The sequence below is a fragment of the Labeo rohita genome, chromosome 6 (genome assembly GCF_022985175.1).
Source record: "Labeo rohita strain BAU-BD-2019 chromosome 6, IGBB_LRoh.1.0, whole genome shotgun sequence".
NCBI lineage: Eukaryota > Metazoa > Chordata > Actinopteri > Cypriniformes > Cyprinidae > Labeo > Labeo rohita.
Window position 1 is genome coordinate 7452564 of NC_066874.1, and position 23320 is coordinate 7475883.

The window sequence follows — 23320 nt, forward strand, 5'->3', positions numbered from 1 at the left end:
TCTTATTGCTAAACTCATTAAATATTAAATGCATTAAATATCAGTATTAAAAATTGTTTAATTTGCTTTGTACATACACAGCAGCTTTTAAATGTGTTCACCACTGAGAGAAACAGTTAAAAATGTCTAAAGCATTAATCAGAATAATGAAGATTTATGTGACAACGTTTCAACAGATGGACAAACATATTGTGTTGTCAATCATCTACTTAGCCACAGTAATTAACCTCATAAATATGCAAATAAGCGCAGTGTGACAGTGCCAATTGCTGTTCTGAACTCTTCCTCCTCTTCACTCAGGCATGCTACTATCAAATCCAGCATGAGAAGATCACATAATAAACACGTTTCTCCAAACCCATCTGGTAAGGCTGACATGTGGAATGACTGACAAACCAATCAAGATGTGCAAGACACAATGTGGGAGGAGCCAATCATGCTCCGTGCCTGGATCACATGGCCAAGGAGGGTGATTCCATTGGAACAGTCCAGTTTATGTGCAAGTCCGTCTATGGTTTTGCATTTACAAATTTATTCTTTGTTTTTGTGTCTTCCTAGAAAAAACATCATCAAGGCTTTTTAACTGCTGCCATTCCATCATGTTAAAGATGCTTATGTGCTCCAACTCAGTGTTCTTTTATTTAGAGCCCACGCTTTGTTGGCTCAGAATGAATGACATTCAAGAACAGTGTGTCACGATCACCTCTGGTTGATCCAGTGTCAGCTGACATATGAAGTTCAACAGTATACTGTATGCCGTCCGAAATAATTGTCATCTACCTCTGTCTTTGAAGTAAACTACTACATTAATTTTCCTGATCTTATTACATCATTCAGTGCAAACAGCAAACTGCCTTGGACCCAAATCATGAATCTGTTCACATGAATCAAATAAAGTGTACGTCTTATTAATGAATGTCCAAGAAAAAAACAACAAAATGTGGACTGTAACTTTTATTGCTGACTTCTGATCCATTTGGAGCTTTCGTAACCAGAGATGGACATGCTTTTTTATGTACAAATCTTTGTTTACAAGCTTCTTTGTTCAGCCAAATTGAACTTAGTATTGAGACTAAGCTGAGGTCAACACTTTTTTTGTTTTCTCTGTTTTTTCTCTATGCACTCGCACACCGGTTTTGTTTTGATGCACTCTTCTTTCTGGGAAGTTAAGTATTTTTGTGGTCAGTTTTCTGAAAATGTTCAAGACTTTTGGAATGGTTTCAACTTTGCTGTGCATCTCTGAGCATCTGTCAGCAATGTTTGAGTTTTTTAGTGGATGTCACTGGCACAGTGGAACAAGAGGTTGAAAATCTTGCTCTGTGACGAGCCACAACATTTTTTGCATTTTTGCAGTTTTGCAGTTTTTTGCATTTTGTTGATAATGAAGTAGATCTTGCAGAAAGATGGCTTGGTGTGTGTAAACACTGTAGTATTCAATGCTGAAATCAATTCTACTTTTTTGTGAAGTATTCTGAAAAGTGCCTCAGACAGTGTTATGGATTTGTGTCGTTACGTCTCTAAATCCAGCAATAGCTTTGAGTTGAGACTCACGTTTTAAGGCTCAACAGCCTAATAGATTATTTTCTTTTATTGACATTGTTTTATTTATTTGACGGTTAGATCTGGCTACAGCACAGATAATCTGAGCGATGTAGATAATCTGCAGGGTATTTCACGTACATAGCACCAGAAGGATGGTGAGTTGGAATAAATGGTCCGAAAACCCAAGGATCAGAGATCAGGATTTTGATGCTTGCGTGTGATTGTATGTCACTACGTGTAATCGTGAACACTGTAACGACGAAAAACTGTTGATGTTTACAGCCGTTGATACTTGAGATGTTGCATGGATATCATGGTTCATGTTGTAATTTGGGTTCAGGAAGGTATGGTTTGTACTTCCACATCAGTTTTTATGCTGAGCCAATGTGTGCATAATAACATGTGTTTGAATGTATGTGTGTGCAAGTATGTATGAAGTTTCTGTGTAATTTTTTGAAGAATACGGTTTGTTCCAATTGTTTACTGACTCATAATTCAGATGGATGGCAATAAAACAATGATCGGGAATTGAGATTGGCATCTTCACTATTTTACTAGAACTTTATTAGTTTTCCAAAACTTTATTGGTTGAACAAGTCAAATATATTGCTCACAAATTACTTTTGTGAATCATTTGGTACTGGAGTCAGTGGGTTTATTGTGGTCTATTTCCAAAAACAAAAATGTTTTTATCAGCAACTGTTGAACCCTTCCATTGACATTTGTGACAGGTAGCATGGGTATATTTGTAGCAATAGCCAAAAATACATTGTATGGGTCAAAATTATTAATTTTTCTTTTATGCCAAAAATCATTAGAATGTTAAGTAGAGATCATGTTCCATGAAGATATTTTGTAAATTTCCTAGCATAAATATATCAAAACTTAATTTTTGATTAGTAATATGCATTGCTAACAACTTCATTTGGACAATTTTAAAGGTGATTTTCTCAATATTTTTTTGCACCCTCTGATTCCAGATTTTTAAATAGATCTTGGTGAAATATTGTCCCATACTTCAATGGAAAGCTTATTTTTTCAGCTTTCAGATGATGTTTAAATCTCAATTTCAAAAAATTGACCTTTAGGGCTGGCTTTGTTGTCCAGGGTCACATTTGTTTTTGCAAAAATAATTCCAGTCATACTGCATCTGCATAATCTGTAAACACTTTCAAGTTACAAACTAGCACAGATTTTGATTGGACGCTTCACCGTTGGTGTCAACAACAAATGAAGAAGAAAATGGTAAGCTTTTCTTCATTCTTATAAAAGTTCATAAGCCCATTTATTTGGTAATATTTGCATTTATTATTTGCAGGCTTGTCTGTGACATCTTTTGAATGACTGCTTTGGCCTTAAAGGGTTAGTATCAACATCTGTTTGTACTTTTTATGTTAAACTGATTTTGGATAGAAGAGAGAGCGATGAGATTAAGAAACAAATCATGAAATTTGGAAAACAGTTTTTTCAAATCGGCTAATGCCTGTATGCATCATTTTTTAAGCATCATTTTTCAATTTATTTAAAAGGCCCACTTTACACAAAGAGTTTATGGAGCATCAGAATAAAAATGCTCTGGATCATGTTGTGTTAAACTTTTATTTGGATTTCAAACAATATAAAGCCAGGAAAAGAAATATGAGAGACCATATCAATAATTAGCTGTCATTTAAAAGGACAGTTCACCCAAAAATGAAAATTACCCCATGATTTACTCACCGTCAAGCCATCCTAGGTGTATATGACTTTTTTCTTTCAGATGAATACAGTCGGAGCTATATTACAAAATGTCCTGGCTTATCCAAGTTTATAATGGCAGTGAATGGGTGTTGAGATTTTGAAGTCCAATAAAGTGCATCAATCCATCATAAAAACTTCTCCAACAGCTACAGTGGGTTAATAAAGGCCTTCTGAAGAGAATCGAAGCATTTGTGTAAGAATATCCATATTTACAACTTTATAAATGGTAATCTCTAGCTTCCGCTATGGCTACATCCTACGTCATCCACTGGAACGCCACTCTCACAAACGTGCGTTAATGGAAACTAGAGATTACGGTTTATAAAGGTTTAAATATGGATGTTTTTCTAACACAAACATATCGAATTGCTTCAGAAAGCCTTTATTAACTGTCCTGGAGATGTGTGAAGTGCTTATTATGATGAATGGATGCACTTTATTGGACTTCAAAATCTCAACAGCCATTCACTGCCATTATAAAGCTTGGAAGAGCCAGAACATTTTTTATATAACTCCAATTGTATTTGTTTGAAAGAAGAAAGCCGTATACACCTGTTGGCTTGATGGTAAGTAAATCATGGGGTAATTTTTATTTTTGGGTGAACTATCCCTTGGAGAAAAAAAATGGGTTAGTCAGTTTTTGCTGGTTAAATCACTTTTCAAATCAGTCAAAACAGAGTTTTAGAATAAAACACAAATTTCAATTGACTAAAACAAGCATTTATGCCATTTAAATTTTTGCCCACTTTGAAAACAGTGTACTGTGATGAAAATCAAAAAGTGTGAGTGTGTCATTCGCTCCACTGTTTTAATCAAGAGGATTACAACCCACGTACATGTGTGTATGTGATGCAGAATGTGTTTAGTGTGGGATCATCAGATGTTAAATGTGTGTGAGTGGGTCAGAGAGAGAGAGAGAGAGGTATTCTGAATCTTATGCAGTGAGGAATGATTAAATCTTAATTGCCGAGTGATAGCAAGAATGTGACAGTGATTGCATTTGTTGTGTGATTGTTATAATGAATCATTAGCTAAAAGCCCGAAGGAGTTTTGTGATAGAATGACGTATGAAAGTATACACATTCACTCACAGACACATCCTGACTCGCTCTCCAATCCCTCCCTTCCTAATTTCCTCCCTCACGTTCCTACACACTCTCTCTCTCTCTCCCCAGCTGACTCATTTGCTTGCGAGGGATTAAGCAGGATAGAGAGGGATTACACTTCTTTTTTCCAAGAGGACTTTTCTGTGCTCTGCTATGGAATATTATTTACGTTATTCCTGTTTATACCATCATATCTGAGTGAGTTAAAACTGACCATCATGCAAACCCTCTTTAGAAGCTCTTCAGTGTGTTAAATTCTAAACTGGGATCTAAACAGAGAAGAGGGAAGAGTGAGGTGAGTGTACAGGATTTGCTACTTAAGTCTGTGCCTGGATGTGGGTTTGTGGTTCTTGCTTCTCAGGCTTATCTACGAGGAAGCTTCGTGTGGGACTAATGTAGTAGGCTGTTTATTTACTGTAATTGTTAAACCCTTCCTTGTGTTTGTTCCTGGGATGCTCCAGTTGGATTCAGCATTGTTGCGTGTAAACTCTGAGCATGTCCTGCAGTCAACAATGAGATTTTCTATGCAAATAGACTCAAATGCAGAAACACTGAGGTGAAAGGACGGCAACTCTGAGAAAGAAGAATATTTAAAAATACAGATGTGAGTTTTATATCACACCCATTTAAATTATGAAGTCTGAAATTAGGTGCACCTGTTTTGTTCAAAATGTCTGCAAAGTAGTGTTTGACTAATGTCAAACTAGTGTCATAACAAATCATGTTGATGTTATGACTCATGCGCTTCCATCTGATATTGTTGTTGGTTGTGTAGCATTTTTATCCAAAGCCACTTAGGGTGCACTTATTACCAGGACAAGCCCCTTGGAGTAACCTGTGCTTAAGTGTTTTGCTCAAGGTCAAAACTGCGACAAGGGCATTCGTGGACCACCTCCATTCTGGGATTCTACACTGTAAAAAACAATTTGTTGATTCAACTTAAAATAATTTGTTACCCGGCTGCATTAAAATTTTAAGTTCAGTCAACTCAAAAAAAAAAAAAAAAGTTTAGTCAACTTGAAATGTTAAGTTGTACTAAGTGACAACTTAGATATTTGAGTTCATTCAACTTAAAACTTTAAGGCAGCTGGGTAACAAGCCCAGCTTTTGAAGAAGTCCACTTCCAAAACAAAGATTCACATATAATGTACTCACCCCGTTGTCATCCAAGATGTTAATGTCTTTCTTTCTTCAGTCGTAAAGAACTTGTGTTTTTTTGAGGAAAACATTTCAGCATTTTTCTCCATATAATGGACTGATATGGTGCCTGATTTGAACTTCCAAAATGCAGTTTAAATGCGGCTTCAAATGATCCCAAATGCGGTTGTAGACGATCTCAGCCGAGAAAGAAGGGTCTTATCTAGCATAACGATCTGTTATTTTCATAAAAAATAGTGCAATTTATATACTTTTTAATGTCAAACGCTTGTCTTGTCTTACTCTACCTGGTGTGGTTCAGTTTAACAACCAAAAAGTTTAACAAACCAAATTGTTTGTTTAGTCAACTCAAATATCTAAGTTTTCACTTGTTACAACTAAACATTTCAAGTTGACTAAACTTACAGAACTTGTAAGAACTTGTTACAGAACAAACTTGACAGAACTTAAAATTTTAAGGCTGCAGGGTAACAAATTATTTTAAGTTGAATCAACAAATTGTGTTTTTTTTTTTGTTTGTTTTTTTACAGTGTAGATTTAACCCGTGACCTCTGGGTTATCAGCCTTTAATCTTTAACCAATAAATTATCTTGCAAATGTGTCACATCGTTGACACTGTTATCCAAAGTAACATACTGTACACTAATAACAAGGACAGTTCCTATGGACTAATGATCCTTGTAGAGTTTGGGCCTACAAACTTTTTGGTTATCAGCCCTGATCTTTAAGCACTGTACCACTGTTTTTGTCTGTAAAGGTTTTAATTGCATATCCAAATCATAATGTTTCAGATATTAACCACTTAAGTAAGCTATGCCTGGAAACATGAATTGTATTTCTGTCATGACAATTCTCGGAGGGATTGGTAATGGGCAATCTACATGACAATGTAAGTGTATTTGGTCTTGGTGGAATAGATCTGCTACGCTTCTGCTGCTGTGGTAGAGCAAGTACGAGACTTGCTACTGCCAATACATCCACAACATGCTGCTGTGAGCATGTAAGAAATATTGCTGCTGCACATATAACATATGAATAACCCCCATAGCATACATGAATCACCTCGTAGCAGATCTATACAGGTGGAGCTGGGGAAGGTGGAGGGTTTCTGAAGTATGCTGCAAAACTGCTTACAACTAGCACTAGTCATATATTTGAATGTTGAGCAGTGAGCTCATTGGTTACTGATACAGGAGAGAACCAATCAGCTGTGCCATGTGATGATGTCATTAGGTCAGACTGAGTTGGACCTATCAGGATTGCGCCATCTAGAGTTTCATGCCAGAACTCTGTATTTACATCTACAAAGAGTTCCGTAAAGCTTTTCCCAAAGGTGTCGTGAGGCTAAGCAGATCATAGAGAGCATCAGTGCCAATGGTTCAACGGTACTTAGGCTTATGGTGCTTTTGTGAAACGCAGCTCTTGTTAGAATGTCTTATTCACACCGATGAAGAGGACGCAACGGCATAAACATTACATTTCTGTTGAATTGGTAATTTAATCAATAGTTGTTTTTGAATCCATGTGTTTTTTCTCACAGCTGTATATGAGGAGGATCAGTGCATAATTTTTTCATTTCCTGAACCCCAAAACACTTCAGGACTGACAATGAGACCAGACGTGGAGACTGATCCTGGGTCAGCTCCACTGGAGATGGGAGACAAAGGTATGATGCTGCAAGTAGCTAATAAATTTGAAAGCTGTCAGTTTAAAGGGTTTGTTAGAGTTTCCATAAATGAAAAATCTGTCATTAAATACTCACCCCCATGTTGTTCTAAATCTGTAAGACCGTCGTTCATCTTCGGAACACAAATTAAGATATTTTTGATGAAATCAAATCTTTCTAACCCTGCACAGACAGCAACACAATTACCACATTCATGGCCCTGAAAGGTATAAGGGTATTGATTAAAATAGTCCATGTGACAGCAGTGGTTCAACCATGTTATGAAGCTACAAGAATACTTTTTGTGCGTCAAGAACACAAAAATAATGACTTTATTCAACTATTTGTTATCTTCTGTGTTATTCTCCATTGCCATTCATGAGAGTACCACAATTCATGCATTATTTTTTTTTAAATAATGTCTAGTTAATACTTGTTCAAAACAATCACTTTAGCAAAGTATGTACTATTTTCTGCTTAAAAAAAAATAAAAGAATTAATTTGTGTTCAATACATATATTTTCATTAAAATATGTTAATATAAAATACAAAAACAAAATCTTTTTAAAAAGTGAAGATTATGAAAGCAAGGAAAGAGATCCCATAATGATTTAATACAGATGTGCAGTAGTAACAACACATGGTATTTTATTATATGATGTGATTAATATCATGTTTTTAAATATGATGGTTTAATTCTAAACATGGTTATTATTTCTAAGATGGACACCCAACATAATATATGATATTTACCATCTGAATCTAACCATGTCATGTCAACAAATGGAAAAGTCAGCCATCTATTAATTATCATGTTAATTATTGTGCCTTTTAGCCCCAACAGCAGGGGCGCTTTTTACCCCAAATACCATACTTTTACATATTCTTTTGTTATTTAAAAACTGTTGCTTTAATTATTTAAAAAAAAAAACTGAAAATGCATCCATTTTAGCAATTCTCATTTGCTACTTAAACACAAAAAAACATCAAATATTATCTCAAGTAAGCACAGAATCAACTTTGCACTGCTGCCCGCGATCGCATCAAGGATCAGACAAATTTGCATGTGTATCTTGAAAAGTGAATGTTTTAGAAAGTGCTATCCCATGTTTTTTTGCAATCTAGTGGTTTAGAGGAAAATAATATCAAAAGCGCCTTTTACCCCGGGGAGCCTTCAGTCCTGTTGTGCCCTACCCAACGGTCTTTCAGGTCTGAAGGTGTTTGCATTGTATGTTCCAGGCTTGACACATATCTTGGCACATGTGATTGCTGAAGTGAGGGGCTCTATTAATAAAGATATAAATGGAGCTGAACTACTGTACAGTCTTCTCAACGCCCCTTGGTTGCAGTCCCTACTAAAGGTAGAGTCTAAATGTCCAGTCCAATCACACTTTTAACAGAGAGTTGAAGGTCAGGGTTCATCTTCTCCTTTTTTTCTGCAGGTGTATGAATGTCTACAGAGGCACCTAAAGTTTCCAGCTAGGCCGTATCTTTCCTATTCATCTGGACTCTCTCTACAGGTCAGCTCCACTCTCACTGTCTTTAATTTTCACCTCAGTTTGTGCTACTCATACCTTGTGGTTTCGGTTAATACTTCCTTGTTGGAGTTCGAAATATCCAAAATATGACCTCTTAGTGTGCCTGAGGACTTGCAAAACATTGCAGATTGTATCAGTCAGAGTCTTGGCCTGAATGTGGAGTAATGAGTGTTGGCCTTGGTCTGGGCCTTAGGGGGTCTGCTATTGTTTTGGATCTAGGTCTCAGAGCAGGGGTGGGCAACTTCAGCCAAAGTCTCCAGGGTGACTTGAAATTTGAGGCAAGTGTGATTGATTAGGCTTGGAGCTAAACTCCAGGACAATGAATCTCAAGGGGCAGAGTTGAATACCCCTGTTTTAGAGGGTCTGTACAAGCACAAGGTCTTGAATCTAACTTTTGTACCAATGTTTGTCCAAATAGTTCACCCAAAAAAGAAAATTCTGTCATTAATTACTCACCCTCATGTCATTCTAAACCCGTAAGACCTTCAGTCATCTTCTGAACTCAAATTAAGATATTTATGAAGAAATCTGAGAGCTTTCTGACCCTGCATAGACCGCAACGCAACTGATGTCATCAGAAAATCTTAATTTGTGTTCCTAAGATGAACAAAGGTCTTACAGGTTTGGAACGACATGAGGGTGAGTAATTAATGACAAATTAATGACCCCTGTCTTAGAGGGTCTGTACAAGCTTTTGGTCTTGACCCCAGCTTTTGTACCAATGCATTTTTATTTCCTAATAAGTCATGACTGGTGTTTTGTGTACTCTAGATTCTCTCTGACTTGCTGGCAATCCCAAACCCCTCAAATGAAGCTCGAGAACTGTATGCACTCCTCAGTCATCCCCACCTACAGGTGAGCATCCTTTCAATAAATACATGTTTTTAAACAGCATGGTGTTTTGAGGGGCAAAGTCATTTGCTTGGCCATCACCCTCTTCAATGAAGAATCTTTTTAAAGTCTCCCCTTATGAAAATTAACCATGGTTTTACTACAAATAAAACCAAAAAACATGTAGTTAAACCATGGTAACCACAAATTATCCATAGTTTTGCTATGCTAACCATAGTTTAACCATGATATTTGTAGTAAAACTGTGGTTATACAAATGATAATCAATCCACCAAAAAAACATGATTACTAGGGCTGCCCCCTAATAGTCGACTAACCATTAGTCAATAAGAAGAGGCTTAGTCATCCAAAATTTTATTAGTCGCTTAGTCTCGGACAAAAAAATCCACAGGAAGTGGCTAAGTCAAGCAGTCCGTACCGAACAGACCATTAATGGCTGGCCCATGTGGTAATATAGTACATCAGACAAGACATCCAAACACTCACCTATCATTCATCGACCTGAAATATGGTTTTTCATATGAAATATGTAAGTAGTAGGAACTTTACACGGAAGCTCAAACTAACGTTAACCTAGAGAAATGTGCGCTCTTCAAGTGTCTCTGCAGAGTGTGGAAGCTGAATAGTAGCATGCTCACTGCATGACAGATGGAGGCGCCGGTGCGGTCACTTGCTCTTAAAATACTCCGTCATTTTTGGTCATACAAATAAAAGTAATACATCTTTCATATCTGTGAAGACTCTGTTTATTTGTGTGCACTCACAATAACAATGAAATGTTGCTCTTTTTTGTAAAATAATAATAATAATGCGCTTTTTGCCATCTCGGTCTCTGTGAACTTGAGAGCGAAACTTCAAAACCTTGTGCATATTGCCTTACAGACATGAAATATATATCTATATAGAGTGACATGTCTACTTTTAAATGAACCAATTCAAATAGAAAACAAATATTCTCAGATTATGTAATCCATATGAAACGTGCATACAAGCGCATCACTTACTGCGGAGAGATGACGAGTCAGTGTTGACAACTTCATCTCTTAACCCGAAAACAAAGAAAGCGCTAGTTTATCAATTAATTATTAAAACATAATTCAGTCTCCTTGCTGTTTTTCCCTGTCATAATTCATAATTATTATATCTGCCAGTGCACTGTGGCAAGCTTCTCTGTGTGCGCTTGAGCGCTTATTAGGCTATGTAGGCAATTAAAGGCTCATTATTATGATTTACATAGTTTATTATTAAACGTGCGACTATTGTTAAAAATGAATGACTACAAATCAACCATGAAAATCTGTAGTCAAGGGCAGCCCTAATGATTATTGCACTTTTACTATAGTAAAACCATGGTTAATTTTCATAAGGGTCAGGCCAGACATTTTTGCAGTGACATTGTTATGCATTTTTGTCCCTTTTAATTAGAAAGTTTTAAAGATGGCCATTTCCTGTATTTGATTAGTTGTATGGAATGTGTTGTCAACCACAAAAATAACAGAAACCACATGTATTTTTCAGGCTCTTCTTTCAGCTCATGACACAGTAAGTTTGAGGGACTATGAGCCAGATCTGCCACCACTGCCTATAGACCTGCCTGAAGACGAGGAAGCCATGAGGATTGTTTGCTTGGTCAAAAACAACCAGCCTCTGGTGAGCATAACCAGAAAAAGGAGTGGCAGGCAAATCCAAGGCTTGTTTTTACTAACCTGTGATTTATTTTGACTCTGTCTTTCAGATCAGCAAAGTTCAGTGATAAAGAATGGTTAAAAACCAATTGTTGCTTAAACCATGTTCTTTCCTCCTATATTTCTTATGTATTAGATTGTTTACAGATTAAAGGGATAGTTCACCCAAAAAATGAAAATTCTGTCATTAATTACTCGCCCTTATGTCATTCTAAAACTGTAAGACGTTTGTTTATTTCCAGAATGCAAATTAAGATATTTTTGATGAAATCCGAGAGCTTTCTGACCCTGCAAAGACAGCAATGCAGCTGTCTTTGATATCATCAAAAATATCTTAATTTGTGTTCCTAAGATGAATAAAGGTTTTATGTATTTGGAACAACATGAGAGTGAGTAATTAATGACAGAACTTTCATTTTTGGGTGCACTGTTCCTTTAATAATTCATCTTTTTAAGCTCACTAATAGCTGATGTTCTCAAGTATTCTAGTAGAAGTGTTCCTGTTAACTATGAGCTGTGTGTTGTCATGGATAGACCGGAGCTCGTAGAGAGTTTCAAAGCCACTGGGACACTTTAAGGCAAGCAACCCACTGTGGACTCTTCTCAGCTGGGAGACATCTGGCTGGAGGCTTAGATGCCATGTTGGATGGTCCCACATCCACCAAGACTCCAGCGTCCCCAAGCATTGTTGCTCCCACAGCTACACACCAATGCAACACTTTGGGAAGTTGCCGCCAGAACAGTACATTATGCAAACAAAGCTTCAGTTCCTCCACCCCTTGTGTCTGTAGCTCTTTTGTGATTGGTAAGGACCAAAACCCTAGATTTGGAACTTGTATGCCTCTGCTGAAAACATTGTCTAATTAGTGTTCTTTGTCTTCTTGTCTTCATCCATTTCACAATTCATTTCTCATTCTTTCTATGATGACAATTTGATTGAAAATTTAGACAGTGGAGATGACAGTGATGGGAGTTCAATGCTGCATACATTCTCTCAAGCTTCCCCATGGGTTCCATCATCATCTTGCTGCTTTCATGCTTCAAATCCTCTTCCGAAACCTTTCAGAACCACCCCTCATGCCCGAACCGCTCCCCCAAGCCCAATGCACTGTCATCGGGTAAGGGAGACCATCACATGCTCCCATACAAACCCGGCAAAAGAGGAAGGTCTGAATGAACTGCGGAATACATTGCAGCAGGCCACCAGCTGCATGGAGCGCAGCTCTGAAAACGTCCACCTGCTTGGTGAGAGGATGGCCGCTGCTACCGAACGCATATCTGAGAGCATGCAGGAGAATTCCCAGGCTTTGGCGATGCTAACGCATGTAGTGGAAAAGCTCCAGGAGCTGGTGTCCACAAACAACACAACATCAGAATCGCCACATTGCACTGAGACTGCAAGTAGAGTGGTTAACCGGATGGGTAGCAGATCGCTCAGTGTTCCCACCAGTCCGGCTATTGCCTCATCTTCTCGCTTTTCTCACTGTCCTTCCTGCTCTTCCTCCTCATCTTCATCCTCATCTGCCATCACTTTGCTGGAGCAGTCAGTGCTATCAAAGGGGAAGTCTTTTGATCCCAAAACAAAGCCTTTACAATCTTCTCAAAGGAGACAGGTTGACGTACAACACCGGATGACCAATGGCTCCTTGACGTCCAGCCCTGCCCAAAACCACAAAGTGAACAGCAGCGCATTTAGATGTTTCTTTAGCCAGAAGAAAAAGAAAAGCAAGAAAAAGGAATAAGGCTACTTCCACGTTTCCACAGTTATGAACATCCTTTCATAATCTTGCTGTCTCAAGCATGCAGGTCTTACAGCTTTTATATGTGTTTGCTCATCCAATATGTCACCATTGGTCCTTGATGTTATCATTGTCACATTAGTGCTTGTCCAACCTTTTTGAATGTTTTGTTTGTTTTATTGGTCATTCTCACTGGTTTAACATCTCCATGATTGTCTGTTCTCATATAATCATTTCTCTTTGATTATTCTTTTGATTTTTAAAAGATTTTCATTCTTTTCATGTAACATTACAATTCAGTTTGCCATTGAATATTGTTCCTGGCATGCCACTTTCATGTTTTGTGCTTGATTTACATTAAATTAAGTCATGTAGGTGTTTAAATTGATATCTGCTTTCTTCTAACATATAGGGAGCAACAATCAGGAGAGATGATGTGACAGGGGAAATATACATTGCTCGAGTTATACATGGAGGCCTGGCTGACCGCAGTGGTGAGGGTTGCCTTTTGCTTTATCCCTTTTCTCTATTTGTGCCACTGATATGCCATGCTCACGTATGTGACCCTGGACCACAAAACTAATCATAAGTAGCACGGGGCTTATTTGTAGAAATATCCAAAAATACATTGTATGAGTCAAAATTTATGCTAAAAATCATTAGGATATTAAGTAAAGATCATGTCTATGAAGACATTTTGTAAATTTCCTACAGTAAATATATCAAAACTTAATTTTTGATTAGTAATATGCATTGCTAATAACTTTATTTAGACAACTTTGAAGGTGATTTTCTTAACATTTACATTTTTTTTTGCACCCTCTGATTTCAGATGTTCAAATAGTTGTATCTCAGCCAAATATTAAAAAAGTATATATATAATAAATATATAAAGCTTATTTATTCAAAAATGAATGACCATAATGACTGGTTTTGTGGTCCAGGGTCACATGTTTTATACTCACTATGTAACTAATACATCACTCATGGAGTACTGTCTGTTGTCTGTTGCTTCTTGTTGAAGGTCTCTTGCATGCTGGAGACAGACTGGTTGAGGTAAACGGTCATCCCGTGTTTGGACTGGAACCCGAACAGATTATACAAATTCTGGTTAGTACACATTATATGTTGGTCCACAGCATGGGATTCTGTTATACTTTTGTCTCTCATTCCCATTCGAGGTCACGGCACCAAAGTCAAGTCACCTTTATTTCTATAGAGCTTTAGATTGATCTGTATTGATTATGTCAAAGTGGTTTTCATAAAGATAAAGAGGAAAACAGCAGAATCAACTATGGAAACTCAACTATGGAGACAGTTCAGATTCTTCTGAATAGCCGCTCTAAAAGACATAGTGTTATTTTATTTAGCTCAAGTCAGTTCAGTGTTGGTTCAGTTCAGATCAATAGCAGTTTGAAGTTCAGCAGTTTGAAATGAGTTCAGTTCAACTATAAGCAGTTCTACAAAAGGCAGCAATGTTATTCAGTTTGAGTCAGGTCAGGAGATTCAATACAGTTCAATACCAATGTCAACCAAGGATCTACTGTACCAAACAACAACTATTCCCATTTCATTTAAAGAATTCGTTCACTTTCAGAATAAAAATTTCCTGATAATTTACTTACCCCCATGTCATCCAAGATATTAATGTCTTTCTTTCTTCAGTCGAAAAGAAATAAAGGTTTTTGAGGAAAACATTCCAGGATTTTTTGTCCATATAGTGGGCTTCAGTGGTGGCCAATGAGTTTCAATGCAGCTTTGCAGGGCTCTGCACAATCCCAGCCGAGGAATAAGGGTCTTATCTAGCAAAACGATCAGCCATTTTCTGAAAAACACTTTTTAACCACAAATGCTCATGCTATACCTCTGCAATGCGCATGGGTGACTTCACGCATTATGTAATCACGTTGGAAAGGTCACACGTGGTTAGTTCTTCATCTGTGTACTTCGGTTAAAAAATGTAAGGAAGGGCGAAAAACTCCATCTTATTTTCTCCTCCAACTTCAAAATCATCCGACATCGTTTTACCTTAAAAAAGGGCGTTTGATTTTCTTTGCACGTTCGCTTTGTTAACACTGGGTTGGTACTTCTGCCTAAGTCGCACGTGACCTTTCCAATGTGACTATGAAGTGCAAGAGGTCAAGCTAGTGCAAGTGTTTGTGGTTAAAAAGAATATACATTTTTATTTTTTCAGAAATTGATTTAACGTTTCGCTAGATAAGATCCGTATTCCTCGGCTGGGATCATGTAGAGCCCTTTGAAGCTGCATTAAAACTGCAGTTTTGACCTTCAACCCACTGATCCTCATTGAAGTCCACTATACAGAGAAAATTCTGGAATGTTTTCCTCAAAAACCTTAATTTCTTTGCAACTGAAGAAAGACACAAACATCTTGGCTGACATGGGGGTGAGTAAATAAGTTAACTTATCCTTTAATGGGAAATTTGTGATCAACAAGAAAATTATGATAAATCAACAATATTTATGAATTTTGTGTCTTCGTTTTCTACCACAGGCCCACTCCCATGGAACCATAATGTTTAAGGTGGTTCCCATCACTGACAGGCCAGTCAACAACCAAACCATGGTGAGTTATCAAACGTCAACACTAGATCTTTACTAATCTATAATCCATACTAGTCTACATCTAACAGTAGATCATAACTAGTCTATAGCAGGAATAGCATGGAATACCCAAATTAGCTACTTGATCTGTTTTAAAGATAAAAAGTCAGGAATCATGCATCCATTTTCCTGAATTAAACCATATATTTGACTCGCCGGGAGTTTTCAAAAACGCAAGAAAACCAAATAGGATCGTCCTTGTTGTCACCAATATATATTAGAATTTTATTCAACCACGTTTATCACAGCAGCTCATGAAACAGTGACCCCAAACAGAGCACACTGTGCCATATACTGTATCCCAAAATGCATTGCACTTGATTTGAGCTTCAGTTTGTAGTTTGACAAGTGCTCCAGAAGTAAAATCAGCACATAAAATCTTTATCTTCAAATATTCAATCTGACTAACAAGAATAAAAACATTATACAAACTAGGAATAAAAAATACTAAATAACTGTTTTTATGTCCAAGAACATTATTAGATTCCACGTTAATGGCTTTGTTCTCTTCACAAGCTGTATGTGCGTGCCATGGTGGACTACAATCCCCACGTGGACCCTTCCATTCCCTGCGCAGATGCCGGCATGGCGTTCAGAAAGGGAGATATCCTGGAGATTGTGGATCAGTCAGACAGTCTCTGGTGGCAGGCTGTAAAACTACCCAGCATCACGGCCTGCGCTGGCCTCATTCCTTCCACCAGCTTGCTGAAAAGGTCAGTTCTAAGTAGTCCGGGGTTAAAAGTCGTGACAGAATTATTACACATCTGCATAGGCTGTGTGATGATGTGATGAGATTTGGCAGCTGACTTGAATGTGATTTGAGATTATGCTGATAATCACTGCCAGCCCCAATTTTAAAACCCAAATGTGATTGTGTGCATTTGTAGGAAGCAGAAAGAGTTATGGTGGTCTCAGCCTTATCATCCTCACACGTGCGTCAAAACCTGTGAGTGAGCACTATATGCTGATATTATTTTATATGCATTTGCTCAGTATGTTTAACTCAGCTGTTATGTATTGGTTATCTTTTCCATGCCAACCTGCAGTGAGCACAGTGGACGAAGGTGAGCATTTATTCTAGAAATACCCAGGCCTGTAGGTTACAGTATTCAAACTGCCCATCCAGACAGATGTACAAGGTGTTTAGCAGAAGTATGGATTCAGAAAATATGATATTGATTTCATTTTTATCATAATTGTTATAATTTCTAACATTGCAAGTATTTATCATTATAAAGCTTGGAAAATGTTGGTGTGATCTAGCCACCCAATACATCTTTTGGAGTTGATGCAATTTCCATACACAGTAACATGAACATAAACATCACTTTATATTCAGTAAATTTGCCTGAATCCAGTAGATTTAGCTACACTACTGATCAAAAGTTTCTGAAAAAAGTAATGTTTTTGAAAAATGTCATGTCAATGTTATGCTTACCAAGGCTGCATTTATTTGATCATAACAGTAAAAAAACAGTAATATTGTAAAATATTATTACAATTTAAAATCATTTTAATATATTTTAAAATGTAATTTATTTCTGTGATGCAATGCTGAATTTTCAGCATCATTACTCCAGTCTTCAGTGTCACATGATTTTTCAGAAATCATTGTAATATGCCAATTTGTTGCTCAAGAAACATTTTTGTGCAAACACTGCATGTGCGTGCAGTGTGAAACACACCTAAGACTCGTCTCTGATATCTTTCTTCTTTCTTTTCTTCTATCTTTTCTTTCTTTTTTTCTTACAGAAGATGACATGATTGCCATAGACGAAAAATGTGTAGAAGCAGGTGTGTGTTTATCTTTTTGTCTGATTTAAATGAGTATTAAAACCTTATCTATATAATGCTTGTTTTACTTACATGTGTTTTTGTTTCCTCGTGCACAGATGAGGAGGCGTTTGAATCTGGTAGGTAAGTCCTGAACATATCAGGAGAAAAATGTACTGAATTCAGATTTAGTGTCAGTGTATTCATCTTTAACAGAATTGACCCCTTAACCTGAATGTTTCTGCAATTATAGAGGACATTATGATTTAATGACATTAAAGATAAAGTATGTCACCGAATTTTGAGTGAAGCATTAAATATTTTAAATTGATGCTCTGACAACTCATTCCTGTTTCCTTCATGGTGATTCATCAGAAGAGCTAAAGGATGGTAAGTGTATGTAACTCATTACTGTAGAAATCATAAAGTTTAATATTTATTGCTGTTGCTGATTTGATTTTTATTTCATTGAGGTATTGATAATGATTCTGTGTTTGTAACTGATGCATTAATTATGTCTTGTGTTGTATTTTAGAGGAGAGTGAATTCAGCACCAATATTGAAGGGATTTATCTGAGTGAGTGACACTCGTCTGATATTACAGAATTTACCTGTTTATATTTACTACACAATTACAGATTTACGACTACAAATTCGGAATTCTGACACTTTTCTTGCAAATCTTAGTTTACATCTCACAATTCTGCATTTATATCTTGGGGTTCTGACTTTTTTCTGACTCTTGCAATTCCATTTTTTTCAACATAATAAAAAACAAAAAAATGTAATTGTGACTTTTTGTCTCACAGTCCTGTCTTTTTCTTCCTAATGTTTATATTTCACAATTTGGACTTTTCCATTCAGAAATGCCAGTTTATATCTCAAAATATCCAAGTCAGAATTTTTTTTTTAAAAAAGGTCATTGCGATGTTTTTTTTTTTTTTTTTTTTAAATCTCACAACTCAAGACTTTTTTCTTCAGAATTGTGTGATACAACCTCGCAATTCTGACTTTTTTTCAAAATTGTGATATAAACTTGCAATTCTGACTTTCTTTCTCAGAATTTTGTGATATAAATTCGCAATTGTGAGTTATAAAGTCTGAAATGCATGATGCAAAACTCGAAATTGCGGGTTCAGTTCTTGCACTACAGAATTGCAAGATAAAAACTTGCTATTCTGACTTTTTTTCTCTCACAATTGCGAGTTTATGTCTCACAAGTCTGACTTTTTTCCTCGCAAATCTTTTTTCTCTGAATTGCGTGATATAACAAGCAATATCAAGCAATTCTGAGAAAAAAGTCAGAAATGTGAGTTTATAGCTCACAATTCTGACTTTATATCACACAACTGCAAGTTAATATCTCACAATTCGGAGAAAAAAAAGTCAGAATTGCGAGTTTGTATTGCAATTCTTTTTTTTTTCCAAAAAAAGGTAACACTTTAGTATAGGGAACAATTCTCACTATTAAGTAGTTATTAAGCTTATTAGCATGCTCATTCATAACAAATTGGCAATTTATTAGTATTTATAATGCACATATTCTGAATGACCATAATTTACATCCCTAATCCTACCCAATTACTAACTACTACCAACAATTTAGTAGTTTATTTAGGCAAATGTCATAGTTAATAGTTTGTTAATAGCGAAAATTGGACCTTAAAATAAAATGTGACCAAAAGAAAATTTAAATTGCGAGATGTAAACTTGCAATTGTGAAAAGGGTCAGAATTGTGAGAGAAAAAAAATTGCAATTACCTTTTTTTATTATTATTATTATTTAGTGGTGAAAACAGGCTTCCATAGGTTTATCTATGACTTGGTTTTAGATACCTAAATTTTGCACATACTAATGATTTAAATGAATGAAGGCCAAAGTTTTTCATATTGACCAGTCAGGTAGAAGAATTTTTGGGTGCTAGTTTCACTGTAAAATCATGATTAGATATTACATTCATTGATTATATTGCATTTAAAAACAAAATGCTACACATCACACTTATTAACTTTCTGTTCCTGATTCTGTAGCATAATTTGATTCTTTGCATTTTATGACTGTGCTTTTTATTCTGTGTACATCTTATTGTATATGTCAGCTGGTTTTCGACGCAGTCTGCGTCTCTGTCGTCGACGGAGAGGTCAGGCTTTTGGAACATCCCAGTTCTGCACTCTACGCTGCCCCACAAGCTGTTACAGTTCACTTGCCAACCCGTATGAGGAGGTGGTGCGGTATCAGCACCATCCAGAGCACCCACACCGCCTCATAGCACTGCTGGGTGAGTGTGTCTCTTGGGGCTCAAATCAGCCAGCCAAATACTACACATACAGTACTGTGCAAAAGTCTTAGGCTACTAGTATTTTCACCAGCTAAAAATGGTTTAAAGTAAGTTATTTCTATCTTTTGCTGTAGTGTGTCAGTAGGAAACATCAGTTTACATTTCCAAACATTCTGTTTGCCATTAATTGTAATAATCTAGTGAGATTTTTGTTTGCACAGGCAGTCTGACAACAGCCAGTCTCCACACAGACATCTAATCTCACCATCATCCAGTCTGTCTCTGGAATGACATGAAGAAACAGAATAACTGAAACAGACTAAATCCAGAAGAACTGTTTCAACATCTCCAAGATGTTTCAAGTAACCTACCTGCAAAGCTACCAGAAAAACTCTGGCAAAAAATAGGACAAAAGCTACTTTAAATGCGAAGGATGGTCACATCAAATGCTGATTTATTTTAGTTAATAGAAGTTCATTGATAAAGAAAATCTATTTATGACATTGTTTTTGACAGCATCCTCATTTGTGACCCTGGACCACAAAACCAGTCTTAAGTCGCTGGGATATATTTGTAGCAATAGCCAAAAATACATTGTATGGGTCAAAATTATTGATTTTTCTTTTATGGCAAAAATCATTAGGAAATTAAGTAAAGATCATGTTCCATGAAGATATTTTGTAAAATTCCTACTGTAAATATATGAAAACTTAATTTTTGATTAGTAATATACATTGTTAGGAACTTAATTTGGACAACTTTAAAGGCAGTTTTCTCAATATTTTGATTTTTTTGCACCCTTAGATTCCAGGTTTTCAAATAGTTGTATCTCAACCAAATATTGTCATATTCTAACAAACCATACATCAATTGAAAGCTTATTTATTCAGATTTCAGATGATATATAGATCTCAATTTTGAAAAATTGACCCTTATGACTGGTTTTGTGATCCAGGGTCACATTTTATGTGCCTACCTGCCTAAAAATTTTAACAGTACTGTAGCTTTGTAGGTGTAGGTCTCTTGGAGATGTTGCTACAGTTCTTCTGGATTTAGTCTGTCTCAGTTTTTTCTGTTTCTTAAGAAAGACTGGATTGAATGATGGAGAGATCAGATCTCTGTTTGCACAAGGAGTCTGACAACAGCCTGTGCTCCACACAAAAATCTCACTGGATTATTACAATTAATGGCAAAATGAATGTTTACAAATATAATCTGATATTTCCTACTGACACACTACAGCAAAAGACCGACTTTAACTGACTTTAAACCATTTTTTAGCTGATGAAAATACTAGTGGCCTAAGACTTTTGGCACAGTACTGTATGACCTTGTAGATCTTGTACAACTCATTCTAGCTCTGCACATTATCATGTTCTGAACCAGTATTATGCCATCAGGTCCATCTGGTGTCGGGGTAAATGAATTACGGAGGAGGCTAATTGAGATCAATCCAAAGGTCTACCAAGGAGCCGTTCCCCGTGAGTTTCGTACTGCAAATATGACTTTGTGTGATAACTATACATATGTAAAAGTGTACACGTGCTGATTTTGAAGTTTCCACTCAGATACCACACGGCCACCAAAATGCCATGAGGAATCTGGCAGAGAATATCACTTTATCAGCCGTGAGCAGTTTGACACCATGGTCTGCAATCACAGGTGCTCTAAATATGCACAGATAATGTTTCCTGATTTACTATGTTTTTGGGAGAATTGTATAATCTTTCTATTGTTTCGTAATCTTAAGTGGATCAGTGACCCTTTTCTGTCTTTCTTCCCTAGGTTTATTGACTTTGGAGAGTTGAGAGGTCATCTCTATGGCACTAGTGTGGATGCGGTTAAAGATGTTTTGGCGAGTGGGAAGATCTGTGTGATTGACATTGAGCCACATGTGAGTTTATCTCCGGAATATATTCATCTATTGTTATTTGGTGTTTGCCAGGTTTTATTGCTAATATTTCAGGTTAGGAACAACCCTTTAACTCAATGTATTAAACTTAAAACTTAAAACTATTAAAAAAAATAAAATTAAAAATATTAGATGAAAAATGTTAAACAAAAATTAGCAATCCCGCCATGGCAACTTAGTGAAATAAGTTAAAACACTAAAATTACTAAAATAATAATTTTAAAAAATAATAAAAACAATACATAATATAGTAAAAATATAAATAATAAAACCTAATTAATAAAAAATAATAAATTAAAACCTAAATAGTAATAGTATAGTAAAATGCATTATTATAGTTTTTTTATTAATAATTTTTTAATTTGTTTATTAATATTTTAAATTAACTTTTATTTTTATATTTTTTGTTTGAATTTTATTTTTTAGTTATGTTTTCTAATTTTTTTGTGTGCTTTAGCCATTTTTATAATTTTCTTATTATTACATTACATATTTAAATATTACTATTTTGGTTTAAATCATTTTTATCTCAGTTTTAGTTTAGTTTACAGTTAATTTTAGTGTTTTAACAAACTTATTTTAGTCAGTTGCCCAGTTCATTTCTAATTTTCATTTTGTTTAAGTATTTCATCCAATATTTATATTTTATTTCAGCTTTATTTTAATGAACAAAAATCTTACAATAGTTTTAATAAACGATAATAACCCTGGAAGAAAACTGTGCTCTTATTATGCCATTATAACGTAATTATAAACATAAACACTTTTTTGGATTACACCTGACTTGTTCCGATGCTTTACTTTGCTTTCTATGTTCTTGATCTCCAGGCATTAGAGTCAGTGAGGACTGCGGAGCTGAGGGCGTATGTCATCTTTATAAAGCCTCCTACTGTTGAGCAAATGAAACGCACACGAATGAACTCGCATATTATCACAAATTACTACACCAGCCGACCTTTTAAGGTGAGCTAGCATCTTTACCTCTGTCCACTCAGTATATTTTTCACCCTTAAGTTCATGATTAGTGTCCTAAAATCACAGTATTTCCATTAATCCCTATATATTCTGTCTTTTAAATTCAGGATGAAGATTTTCAGGAGATCGAGGATGCGGGACGCAATATGGAACAGCATTACTGTCAGTTCTTTGATCATGTGATAGTAAACGACGGCCTGCAGGCTGCATGTGTGCAGCTGCTGACCGCAGTGAGGAGAGCTCAGGATGAACCGCAGTGGGTGCCAGCCACGTGGATCAGACCAACCAACCAGTCTTAATAGGAAGAGACAAAATAAGAACAGCTCAGGAAATACTATATGCGCATGAATACACAAATAAACTTTTTGTTTCACCTTTTTTGGTGAGAATAATGTGCGTTTTGTCTGTAAAAATGTTAGAGTTTGAATACAAAGTATGTTCACATTTTTTTCAGGTGTCAATCATTTGTTTGGACATTTTGTTCGACGCTTGTGAAAAAAATAAATAAAACCTAAACATTTATTAAGCTCTCCAGAAGAGATTTGGTATTTTTGAACACTCTTAATCCATTTTAAACTGTATTTGATTTGGGGGATTTTCAGGTCTGGAGTGAAGAGTGGTTTATCAGAAGAACAAAAATTACATCACTTGAGTTGACATGATAAAAAATGAATTTGTCACACCTAAAGTCCATAGTCCAAGTTCATAAAAAAATAGGTGTTTCTGTATT

The 23320-nt window shown here is 36.1% G+C and overlaps 3 protein-coding genes across 9 annotated transcripts in view; all 3 read left to right on the top strand.

Annotated features, from left to right (window-relative positions):
• als2b (alsin Rho guanine nucleotide exchange factor ALS2 b) overlaps positions 1-2076 on the top strand; it is a 38662-nt gene extending 36586 nt beyond the window's left edge. For all 7 annotated transcript variants that reach the window (XM_051112047.1, XM_051112046.1, XM_051112048.1 and 4 more), the window contains one exon: positions 301-2076. In XM_051112047.1, coding sequence (XP_050968004.1) covers positions 301-339 — 39 coding nt within the window. In that variant the 3' untranslated portion in view covers positions 340-2076. The remainder of the gene's footprint in view (positions 1-300) is intronic.
• A 2254-nt stretch (positions 2077-4330) lies between these two features.
• On the top strand, positions 4331-23120 carry mpp4b (MAGUK p55 scaffold protein 4b). The gene is made up of 22 exons (XM_051111483.1): positions 4331-4683; positions 7087-7212; positions 8452-8573; positions 8655-8732; positions 9522-9605; positions 11121-11252; positions 13439-13520; positions 14051-14136; positions 15542-15613; positions 16168-16364; positions 16539-16597; positions 16698-16715; positions 17404-17445; positions 17544-17564; positions 17800-17814; positions 17960-18001; positions 19524-19703; positions 21104-21184; positions 21272-21365; positions 21489-21597; positions 22444-22578; positions 22698-23120. Exons 2-22 carry the CDS (start codon positions 7155-7157, stop codon positions 22887-22889), a joined length of 1899 nt encoding a protein of 632 aa, XP_050967440.1. The 5' UTR covers positions 4331-4683; positions 7087-7154; the 3' UTR covers positions 22890-23120.
• Positions 11676-13443, top strand: LOC127166321 (uncharacterized). The gene is made up of 2 exons (XM_051111484.1): positions 11676-12092; positions 12236-13443. Exons 1-2 carry the CDS (start codon positions 11927-11929, stop codon positions 13027-13029), a joined length of 960 nt encoding a protein of 319 aa, XP_050967441.1. The 5' UTR covers positions 11676-11926; the 3' UTR covers positions 13030-13443.
• Positions 23121-23320: the final 200 nt, after the last annotated feature.

Coding starts and splice junctions, on each gene's coding strand:
- LOC127166321 (XM_051111484.1), top strand. CDS start 11,927: ATGTTGGATGGTCCCACATCCACCAAGACTCCAGCGTCCCCAAGCATT. Junction 12,093..12,235: donor CTGTAGCTCTTTTGTGATTG/GTAAGGACCAAA, acceptor TTGAAAATTTAG/ACAGTGGAGATGACAGTGAT.
- mpp4b (XM_051111483.1), top strand. CDS start 7,155: ATGAGACCAGACGTGGAGACTGATCCTGGGTCAGCTCCACTGGAGATG. Junction 9,606..11,120: donor TCAGTCATCCCCACCTACAG/GTGAGCATCCTT, acceptor TGTATTTTTCAG/GCTCTTCTTTCAGCTCATGA. Junction 13,521..14,050: donor AGGCCTGGCTGACCGCAGTG/GTGAGGGTTGCC, acceptor TTCTTGTTGAAG/GTCTCTTGCATGCTGGAGAC.